At 43.3% G+C, this 11,722-nt stretch overlaps 1 protein-coding gene across 1 annotated transcript in view; it reads right to left on the bottom strand.

Annotated features, from left to right (window-relative positions):
- Positions 1–1,456: 1,456 nt before the first annotated feature.
- Positions 1,457–11,722, bottom strand: part of LOC111975075 (CUGBP Elav-like family member 3-B) — a 213,915-nt gene continuing 203,649 nt past the window's right edge. Inside the window, exons 11-13 of the mRNA XM_070447384.1 lie at positions 7,102–7,186; positions 5,414–5,557; positions 1,457–1,611 (exon numbers count right to left, since the gene is read on the bottom strand). Coding sequence (XP_070303485.1) covers positions 1,457–1,611; positions 5,414–5,557; positions 7,102–7,186 — 384 coding nt within the window. The remainder of the gene's footprint in view (positions 1,612–5,413; positions 5,558–7,101; positions 7,187–11,722) is intronic.

Genomic DNA, 11,722 nt, shown 5'->3' with positions numbered 1-11,722 from the left:
ATGGCCTTTATTTTTCTTTTTGAAGCAGTTCTGAGAGGCTTTTCAGTCAGAGAACATTTATAGGGTAAAAGACTAGAGTGCTGCACTGTATTCACAAAGATAAGACCAGGCCAAATGGCATATTTTACATCTCAAACTAACACAGTCACACTCTAAATAATTGGATTTTGTCCATGCATTGTATGCTATGATGTTGGTATGTACATTGAGTACCTTTAGTAATTTATAAATTCTTTAAGACCCAGAAATTGTCGGCAGAATTACTGAGTTAGTAGAAGAGTGGAGAAGAATGGTCTTTTTAAATCATAAGTTTGAGGTTATTACGTTGGTAATACAAAACTTTCAGTCAATCTCTAAATATCATTTATAGATGATTTATCCTCTTTTAAAGTATCTACACCTACATCTAAGGGCATATTTCTGGCTTCAAAATGATGTATTACATGTTGTGTGCTTTTCAGTGAAATTGGTCTCACATTCAATTTATTTACCCCCAAAACAAATCAAGAAACAACGTAAAATCTCACACAGGTAGAGCCTGGACTGGACCTGACAGGAGAGTACATGGGATGAACAGTGAACACTACACACTTACAGACAATGTGTTGCTCTAACAATGAGAAGAATACACACATACTGAGCAGTTAGAACGGCAGGAGACCAAACCCATACAGACTTACCCCCATCATCTCACACACACACACATCACACAAAACACACACACCACACACACACACACACACACACACACACACACACACAACACACACACACACACACACACACACACACACACACACACACAACACCCACACACCACACACACACCACACACACCAACACACACACACACACACACACACACACACACACACACAACACACACACAAATGGCTGTTGTTAGAGACACACTGAGGATGTCATAATGACTAGCCTGTCCTCATCATTGTTCAGGACATTCTCCACTTGTCCCTCATCAACGTGTTACATCAAAGTCATTCCTCCTTCTCTTCTCCTCTCCTCAGGCAGTCTGCTCAGACAGCCTCCTCAATTAGGCTACATGTCTTTATTCAAATGCTATCTGACAAGAAATAAGGTAGCATTTATCATTTCCATTACACATTATACTGTATATGCCATTATTGCAATCCCTTCACTTTGGTGAGCCATTGTAAAACATACATATATGATTTACAAATTGTTCATGGAATATACAATGGAAACACATGTACTGTCTTATGTTGCAATGATGTTGTAGTCTAACGTATACAACCAAAATAACATGTTTTTAGGTATGCAGTAGCCCTCATCGTGCGATTGGAGTTTAGCTGGGGGAGTCAGACATATGTCAGCCCACTGCCCTCCTACTCTTCTCCTCATTGGCCAGCACCTGAAGGCTGTCGCCATTCCAACCCTGGCTCTGGCGATGAATGTGGATTATAGCATGCGTCTGCTCTTACCTGGATGTGGACGCAGAGGAGTCAGAGTAAGGTCGGTTGGCATCCTTTGGCCGCTTCAGCTGCACCTTCAGCCGCTTCATGCCTATCTGAAAACCATTCATGGCCTGGATAGCCCCCTGGGCACTGGACGGGTTATCGAAGCTCACAAAGCCTGGGACACAAAGAAGGAGGGAGAGAGAGAGAGAGACAGAGTGAAGGAGAGATGGGGAGAGGCGGAGAAAGAAATAATGAAAAGGGGAAGAAAGAGAGAGACCCCTTTTTAGCTTCCAACAATGCAACAACAATGGGTCTTAATTTTCTCTATTCAGGAGGTAAATTGAAATTCCCTGAAATAAAAACATGATTACACAAAATAACGAAATGGTTAATGACATAGATATCAAAAAGCTCCTAATTGAAGAGTGTTAGAAGTCAGAGGGTGTAATTTGAACAACGGAGTAGCAGATGAGATGAAAAGGAGTGTCACGCTGCCAGTGAGGTTTTGTTTTCTGTGTGTTTGAGAATCTGACAGAGAATATCTGTGTGTATGAGCGTTGGTCTGTACAGATGTAGGATCTTAATTTGATCACCCTGTTTCAGGAGAACTGCAATGCAGGAATTGTAAAACTTGTATTGTATTTAAGGTTCAAAAGGCTTCTGAAGTTTGTAATTTCCACTTTGAAATTTCAGAAATGATATTCCCTTACGAAAAATGTATCAACCCCTACAAAAATGTCCATTAATTATAATCCACATAATAATTCACATTTCCTGCAGCTGCAGGATTATTTTCCTGCTGTAGCAAACTGGTTCAAATTAAGATCCTACATCTGTACGTCTCTAAGCATAGCAAGGTGGAAGTGAAAGTGTATGTTTGTGTGTGTGTGTATAGTAAGAGGAGCAGGGTTGGAGCATGGTGCCAGGTTCAGGGCGGGGCGTACTGGGTGTAGGTGTGGGAAGGTGGAGGGTGCCATGAGTAGAGGTGTCTCTCTCCTGCCTGTGAGTAAAGGTGTCAGTCTCCTCTCCTCTCCCCTGCCTGTGAGTAAAGGTGTCAGCCTCTCCTCTCCCCTGCCTGTGAATAGAGGTGTCAGCCTCTCCTCTCCCCTGCCTGTGAATAGAGGTGCCAGCCTCTCCTCTCCCCTGCCTGTGAATAGAGGTGCCAGCCTCTCCTCTCCCCTGCCTGTGAATAGAGGTGCCAGCCTCTCCTCTCCCCTGCCCTGCATGTGCTCTGAGTTATCACCTGGGTGTTGGGGCGGAATGAGCCCGGAGCTTTCCACACTAGGACTCCTGCCTGCTCTTATCAGACACCTCCGTGATTGACGGCCTGAATTTTCCGCTTGCCAGCTGATTTGATCACGTTGCTATGGGTCCAGTTTAATTTTGAGGGAGAGGGCAGGCTTTTTTCAGGTGGGGAGAGATAAGGCTCCTGCTTTTACAAACCCTTTAAACAAACTGAGCAGGGAAGGGCCTGTCAGACAGCAGCGATCCCCCTCACATCCCGCTCTCATCAATCTCAACCTTGTATTTACATCCCAACCCCAAAAGGTGATTGTCAGGAAGGGGAAAAGGGGGAAGAAGAAGATGGTGAAGAAAGAGAGGACAAAGAAAAGAGCAGACTAGAAGCGTGGTAAATCCTGGCCCCCTTTACACCATGTAAATCAGTCAGCTGCCAGGTTTATTATGATGTTTTATACAGCACTGTACACTTCAGAAGGACTAGCAGCACTTGACTGGGACACATTCATTGCACAGCACAATGTAAAACACCCCAAACAGCCTTTATGAGAGGAGATGGAATACTGTCATGTATGAATCATCATTTCATGTTCCCTCGCAGCTCGTCAGCTGAGAAAACGATGTTCATTCCTCCGTAAAATCATTGTAGGGTATTACGGACAAGGTTTTGATTTGCAGGTGAGAGTGGAGTACTGACAAAGACCACAGTCTTATCATTCTACAGCTCTGCATGACTCCTGGGTGCGGTGACTTAGTGTCTAAGCTGTAGGGATCTGCACAGCTAGATGCTGACGGACGTTGTGAAACGTCTTGAAGGGGACTGCTCCTACTTTAAGCCAACCAAACAATGGAGTGCTGCTTGCTGTTCTTCTAAAAACAGAGGATCATCTATTTCAATGGTAAGTGTTAGTCTGCGAGTGTGTATGCAGTGCTTTCAGAGGGACCTTCTAAAATCCATTTTTTGCTCCACTAATACCACTTAGAGAGGTGAGTTTTGATCATCCTTAAATGTCAATATTGAGTAACTAAACACGGAGGATTAAAATAACAGGGTATCCCAACAGACCCCAGACTAAGACCTTGAAACAGCCAGAAACTCAACATCCCACTCTAAAGCCAGTCTTTTAAGATCTCGCTGTGCTTTTACTCAACAAACTCATTTGGGTCAGCTGGTCGTTCAGTGACGGATCCACCATCTTCGTCAGCTGCACATCTGTTATTCTGAAGATGATAATTAACACCAACAGCTAACAATTACCAGAGAGGATGTCAATGTATGCTCAATTGCCATGGAATCGGTCTTAATGTGTATGGAATGTTGTGTTTGGAACACTCTTTTTCACTTTGACGATGTCACTTTTTAAACTGTGACTTTGCCTCATCTCAGTAAGTCAATGACTACCCTTGATTCCATATTGATGACATTGGCTCATTGCCTACCTAATGTCAATCACTGAGAATCATATGGCGTGTGCGCACACGCACACACACACACACACACACACACACAACACACAGATCACACACACACACACCACACAACACACACACAACACAATCACACACACACACACACAACACACACCCACACACACACACACACACACACACACCAACACCACACACACAACACACACACACACACACATATTAGCATGTATATGTCTGTGCACATGCATTGTGTGTATGTGGGTTGCATTAATGTGCATCGGAATATTCTACTCCATTTGGAACTGAATAGGGATCAAATTGCTTCCCCTGTTGCTGCAGGAGAGTATCATTTTGTTCACTTAATGCATAGCATCTTCTGTCTAATTTGTTAATGTTCTCTCACAAGAGCCCCGGGGCTCAGACTATAAAAAGGAAGGAGAAAAAATGAGAGGTTAAATGATTGTTTTTCAGCCAAGATCTTAATTAATAGCTGCATGGGAAAATAATGGTGAGATGCGTGAGGTCACAGCCTCTTTGTYCTTCCTCATAGAGTARTGATAGACATGCTATTCTCATMCWAGACAGCCCAWATAGGAGGCCAGTGGTCCGTTTCTGCAGTCCAGCTCCTCATCTCGTGGGTGCTGCTGTCTAGGGCTCAAACAGGTCTATTATTATCTCCTGAAGATCACACAGTCCACCTGCACATCCTCTACCACCACCCAGTCTCATCCCTACAGGCTGTGTGGGAGGAAGGTGTTGGAAAGGAGGCTGGGAGGCTGGGTCTCTAGGGGCTATCTATGGAGGCTGGGAGGCTGGGTCTCTAGGGGCTATCTATGGAGGCTGGGGAACCATGGTTTTATAGTATGTTTGTTGAAGGTGAAACGCTAATAGTCAGAAGGGCTTATGGTGACTATATTCCCCTATACTGCATGTCTAGCTACATGGTAATAGGCATGTACTTGAACTTGGGGAGCTGTGGGCTTAAGCTGGAGGTAGTTAGAAACAAATCGCCCCTCCTCCACTCTCACCCGCTCCCAGTGTCTCATAAGCATCTGCTGATGAGTTGAACTTAAGGAGCGAAGCACGCATCCCCCTCATCACCCTCTCCTCCCTGCTCACTCGCATGTAACGCCACTTTTAAAATGTTAATTGCAACTTGATTAGGATAGACACAGGGAATAAAGGAAAAYACAACTAAATGCAGAATCCAAAGTGGCACATGAGAAGATTGCCAAACATCACAATCGACTTCTCATCCGATTCTTTTTTTTCTCAACAGAGATGACAGCTTTGACACACTGACTCACCAAAACACTTGCTTTGATTGGTCGCCCGGTCCACGAAGACTTTGGCGGAGATGACGTTGCCGAAAGGSAGGAACATTTGCATTAATTCTGCGTCTCCAAACTCCTGGGGCAGATGGTAAATAAACAGGTTGCAGCCTTCCGGCCCTGGTGGGAAATAACAACAACAAACTATAGAGGTTACATGGGGAAATAGAAGGAGAGGACAGGCAGAGCATGCATGATGACACAAGCCCAGTGTCTGCCCCAATTACTAGCCGACAATAGGACAGGACTGACTGGCTCCCAATCTCGCTTCAGTCTCCACACAAACCCAGGTGCCACATACAATACATGGCCGGCTTCTGATGAGGAGAGGAAATAGACTAGAGAGAGAGAGAGGAGAGAAGAGAGAGAGAGAGAGAGAGAGAGAGAGAGAGAGAGAGTAGAGGAGAGAGAGAGAGAGAGAGAGAGAGAGAGAGAGAGAGGAGAGAGAGAGAGAGAGAGAGAGAGAGAGAGAGAGAGAGAGAGAGAGAGAGAGAGAGAGAGAGAGAGAGAGAGAGAGAGGAGAGAGAGAGAGAGAGAAGAGAGAGAGAGAGAGAGAGAGAGAGAGAGAGAGAGAGAGAGAGTGTGTGGGCTGTGGTGGGTGTGCTAGCGTGCATGGATTGTTCCCTGTCTCATTGCTCGGATGAATAGCATGAGAATATCGAGATTACAGAGATGTGGTGCTTTGGTGGCTTGCTAGGGTGAGATTGTTCCATGTCTCATTGCTCGGATGATAGCATGAGAATGAGTCGGGCTGTAGAAGGCTATAAAGGCTGCTGCTGACTGACTCTCCCTGGCCCAGATAGAGGACAACACACAGTATGATAGAGACTGTGGTTTTACAGTCTGAGCTTTGGCTTTATTCTGCTGTTTGTTAGTTTAGGTGTGTCTCATGAAATGGAGGCTGCTTGCGGCTGCAGTCTTTGGAGGCTGCAGCCTGGGAGACCAGCAAGCAGCAGCAGAGAGGGAAGGATCCAGCTCTGAGTCAGAGACAGACGATGAGGCTGACACACTGTCTGGAGGAGGAGCAGCTCTGTGGCTTAATGTACACAGAGCACAAATAGCATAGACATAACCTAATGCAAGCTTCATTTAACTCAAGGATGGGGGCAGGTACCACAAAGGCTTGGCGAAACACACTGCAATAGAATTATCCCCTTATGCAATGTTAGAACACTTAGAGTCATTTTCAGATTTCTACGTTGAACTAGTAATCATATTTATAACCTCACATACTGTAAAATAACATAAATTTAATTATGTTGGCAACAGTGTCAGGAAGAGTGATTTACCATTACAGCATATCCTATGCTTATTAACATTAATGCTGTGGTACTAACACTAAACTAGGATGTTAATAAATGATTATGCATGCAGTAATTAATCTAAATGAATATTCATAACCACTTAAACACATTGTAATGGACTGATTAACCAGTCGAACACTCGCGAGTTTGAATTATGCAGTTTTTTGAAATAATGAAGAGTAACTTTTCCATCTTGCTGCCTGCTAATGTTAAACTCCTTTAAATGAAGCTCTCTTTTTCTCCCATTTTCCTACGCCAGTGTTTCCTCTCCCTGGCTAATTCAACGCAGCCCGTCACATTAGATGGAACATGTAATTATCACCTTTTATTCTTGGTGTGGCGCGCGCCGCTAGCTCTTACCTTCTCTCTGTTGCTGGGATGATGGTGGTTGCTCGGGTGAAACGCTTGAACTGATTGGTGCACGGATAGTGCGCAGGTAGGGCTGCTGTTGCAAGAGAAGGAGAAGAGCCAGAGTGTAAATATTACTTCCATTGCGTACAAACTTAAATCATTATTCTATTGTTCACCGTCCTCCAGACACGAATAAATAAAATTGATTACGGCTTGGAGGTCCGAGCTCATTTTCATGTGGATCATTAACAAAGAATGCACTGTCTAAACAGGGACAATACAATACAGGATGAGAGCTATTCCTATCCTGATAGATGTTAAGAGGATTAGTCTTGTGTCTGTCTATCTATATCACTGAATCATGTAGAGGTGGTTCTGGAACAACAGTTTTCCAGTTAACTTTTGAATTTAGATTTTTGGTGTGTCGTGTATAATCAAGTCCATGAAGTAATCGTTCAAATCCTAATGTAACAGTTCTCTAATCTGCGAGAAAATTGGCCATGTCTCTGGGCTAATCTTAGCGCATATGTCTTGCTAGAGTGACAGAGAGTGGAGAGAGGGAGAGAAGAGAGGAGAGAAGAGAGTGAGAAGCGATAGAGAGACACGAGATGGAGGAGAGAGGGAGCGAGTGAGGAGAGGAAGGTCACCTGCGTAGTGCTGCACATCGTTCTTTAATGAACTAGTAGCAGAAGCCTGCTGGAGAGGTCGTCACTGTAGGACTCTGTGCTGCAGAGAGAGAAAAAAGAACGAGAGGAGAGAGCGAGAGCGAGACGAAGAAGGAGGAGAAGTGGAGAAAAGAGAGAAAGAGAGAGGAGAGGAAGTGGAGCAGGCAGAGAAAAGAGCGATGAGAGAGGAGGAGAGAGGAGAAAAAGCAGAGCGAGATAAACAGAGAGGAGAAAGAAAATAAAGAAAAGAGAGAGATGGTGAGAGAGAGTAAAGAGAGAGAGAGGAGAACGAGAGAGCAGGGCAGAGGATGGATGTCACACACACGTAGAGATTCGAGTTGTTCAATATTTCACAGTTCTTCTAATTCAAATGTCCTTTGAGGTGCTGTCCACCCCAGATGTGTGTTGTGCATCAAATATTAACATATCATGCGAAACAAACAAAACTGCTTTGGTTGGTTGTCAATTTATCAATCGCGTAGCTGCCTCTTACATAAATGCATCGTTACAGGAGTTCAAGTGCATGATATGTGTCAGTTGTTTCAGGAATACCAATCAGAGCATACAGCCTAGTAAGCTTGAGGAGGCGCTTCTTTCCGAGAGGCTCATCATCATGAACCATCATGCCTGAACTGTATATGCCGGCACTGTATCACTCATCAAATGGAATGTAAACTCATAATTACTCTTACAACCACTCACAACTCCTATACTATTGATCAGTATGGCAGTCACCTAAGACTATCTTCCAGGTTCTCCCTCTACATAAAATATGCTTATAATGGTTTTATCCTAGTTAAGAAAAGGTACATGTCAAAATGAATGAAACTGGCTTGTTAAATTCTCACCCAAATGAGTAGAGGTGAATCCATTGGCTGTCTCACGTAGGGGTGGATCTGGTGTAGATTGGCTCGTTGGTAGGCTGACCGTTGGTTCTGGGGCGGGAGGATGCGAACCTGACCCCATGGGTGTTGCTAGCTGCCGCCGTGGCATTGATACCCGTCGGCGTGGTCTCCTTGTAATAGAGCAACCCTGTTTCATACTCGGGACCAACAGGCATGGTGGATCATGGTTCCACTCCACATCTGTCAGCTCTCTCTACCAGCGTCTAATTGGACACTGGGCCTCTCTGTTTTAGTGCCTCAGCCTCTCCCTGGTCACATTTCAAGGTTTGTCACCTTGTCCATGCTCTCTCGCTTGCTGTAGATTATTATCTTCTCCTAATCCGGTGAATCGGCATTTAAGTAATGTGGATTAGAATTTGATAGGCATTATCTGGGTGATGTAGCGTTTGTGGATTACAGATGGCGGATGGAATGCCAGACTGAGAGCTCTTTATTTAATTCATTAGAGAGACGCATGGAGCCCTGTCTTGGGCCAGTCATGCCTACTTAGGTCGAGCCCATCAAAGACGTCACAACAAGGCCAGGAAGACAGGTCAAAAACTCAGGTCCAGGATTATTCCCACAAATTTTGCTCGTGATATTGTTAGTCCAAGGCTTTGCCTCAAAGTATAGATTGGCGCGTTTCCCGAAACACACAAACAGTGCGCCATGGATAGAGAGGAGGGAGAGAGGAGAGAGAGAAGGAAAAATAGGAGAGATAGATAACCACTATTAATAGTCAAAACAGACATTTACAGAAAAATACAAGGAAATATCTCAACAGAAAAAAATGTCCTCGTGTGTGTACTATATCCCCCAGATAGATCCACATTACTCTTAATATGACAGCTTCTCCATTCCTAGAGGGGAGATCAACCATTCCAGCCGCAGGACATGTAGTAGTTTGTGGTACTAAATGTCAGAAGGACAAAACTACCACTCTCAGCACACAAGGAGAAAAACAACTACCTGGAGGAACATTTCTCGTCCATATGCCCCCAGACAACAACTACAAAACATAACCACCATAACCACAAAAGCTCGAACTCTGGTCGGAGCGGGTATGTACTATCAATGGAAGCTTCAGGTTGGACTCCTACGTAGTACACCTATAGCCATTCTTGCAGTTTTACTGTAGACTACTTATCTACCCTCAACCAAAATTCTTAAAGAGCGTTCACAGTCAGTCCACGACACCCATCCTATCAATCACAGCAAAATACCTCTACTGACAAGAGCTATGTCAATCATTGAGCGTCAAAAGCCAAAGAACTGAATAATTATTAAAGAATGCTATAGATGGAAGGAAAGTAGTGTGGAAATCTAAAAAAAACAATTACAACAATCAATCAATCCTTCTGACAATTTCGACAAAATGTTCACATGTAATAGTGAAGGTGTAAACTTGGCAGTAAGAAAACTAAAGTCTCGCCTTCACTATGGTAACGATCTAAAAACATACGAATAAAACGCTCTGGAAAAAGAAGGAACAGAAATCAGCTCAATGTTAATTGAAGAATCAGATAGAGTCTAACACTTTCCAGAAAATTGGAAAGCACCACAAGAAGTTATCTATCAAACGAGACGGTGGATAAACACTGCCAATCTTTTTGCTCTGATAACAAGAACAAAAAGCAAAAACATATCCAATCATCAAATACAACCTTAGAATAACTATTAAATACTACCAGAACCCACTGATTATCCAATTACACTGAATGAACTACAGAAAAAATACAAACGCTCCAACCCAAATAAATGATAAATATACAGACACAAATTCCAATGTGCTAAAACTTAAAACTCTTTAACATATCTCAGTCTGGCATCTCCCCAACTTATTGGAATTCAAGGACTGATCACCCATCCACCAAAAGTGGGTCAAAATTTGACCCCAATAACTATGTGGATATGAGTCAACAGCAACTTGGGGAAATCGTTGCATTATCATTAAAGCAGAACTCGTACATTTCCTCAGTTAAAACAATCACTGAGCAAATGTCAAATTGGCTTTTTAACCAAATTACCGTAGACAACCACTATTCACCCTGCACACCTAAATGGACAAACAAATCAACCAAAACAAAGCGAAGTTTCTATGCTTGTTGATTTCGAAAAACTCTTTGACTTAATTTGCATGAAGTTCTGCTATATAAATATGTGAAAGTGGTTTTGGGAAGAAAACATACACATATAAAATGAATTACTCAAACAACAAGTGTGCGTTTAAATTGGCCAAAAAACACAAAACATCTTTCACAGATCGGGGGTGAGATTAGGATGCAGCTTAAAGCCCAGCTCTTCAACATTATATCAAACAAATTGGGCAATGTGAAAATTTTGGGAACCGTTTGCAAGGCCAAACCCCCGGCTCACCTACTAGATTTTGGGATCAAATCTTACTTATTTGCTGATGATCTGATGGCTTCTGTCCCCACACGACAAGGTTCTACAGCAGCACTGATTTTCTGCCAGATTCTGTCAGACCTGGCGCTGCAGTAAATCTCAGTTAAGACAAAAAGAATTGATGTTGCAAAAAATTGGCCAGGACAATGAAAGAAAATTCCATCTAGATACCGTAGCCCTCGGGCAACAAAAACTATAATACTCGGCTAAGGTATACTTCCACAAAGCTTGAAATGATCCTGAAGACAAGGCAGAAGGGCTTTTATGCATTCAAAAGGAACAAAAAATCTGACCTACAAATTAGAAGCAGTTATAGCAACCATTGCACTTTATGTGTGGAGTCTTGTGCCACGTATCACCAACCAAGAATTCAAAATGGAACAAACACCAAAAGGAGAGATCTGCATGCAGAATTCTGCAAAAATATTCTCTGTGTAAACGTAAAACACAAATTGCAATGCAGTGCAGAATTAGCCAATACCCGAAAATGATCAAAATCCGAAAAGAGGCCGGTTAATTCTACAACCACTAAGAAGCGATTCCCAAAGAAACCCCTATTCCCCTAACAAAGCCATCAACCACAGAGAAATTACTGAGAGAAGTCCCTAAGCAAGCTGGTCTGGGCTTTCTGTCACAAACATAAAACAACCCACAGACCCCAGGACAGCAACAGCA

The sequence above is a fragment of the Salvelinus sp. IW2-2015 genome, linkage group LG15, assembly GCF_002910315.2.
Source record: "Salvelinus sp. IW2-2015 linkage group LG15, ASM291031v2, whole genome shotgun sequence".
NCBI classification, from domain to species: domain Eukaryota; kingdom Metazoa; phylum Chordata; class Actinopteri; order Salmoniformes; family Salmonidae; genus Salvelinus; species Salvelinus sp. IW2-2015.
This window is presented reverse-complemented; position numbering and strand designations above follow the sequence as displayed.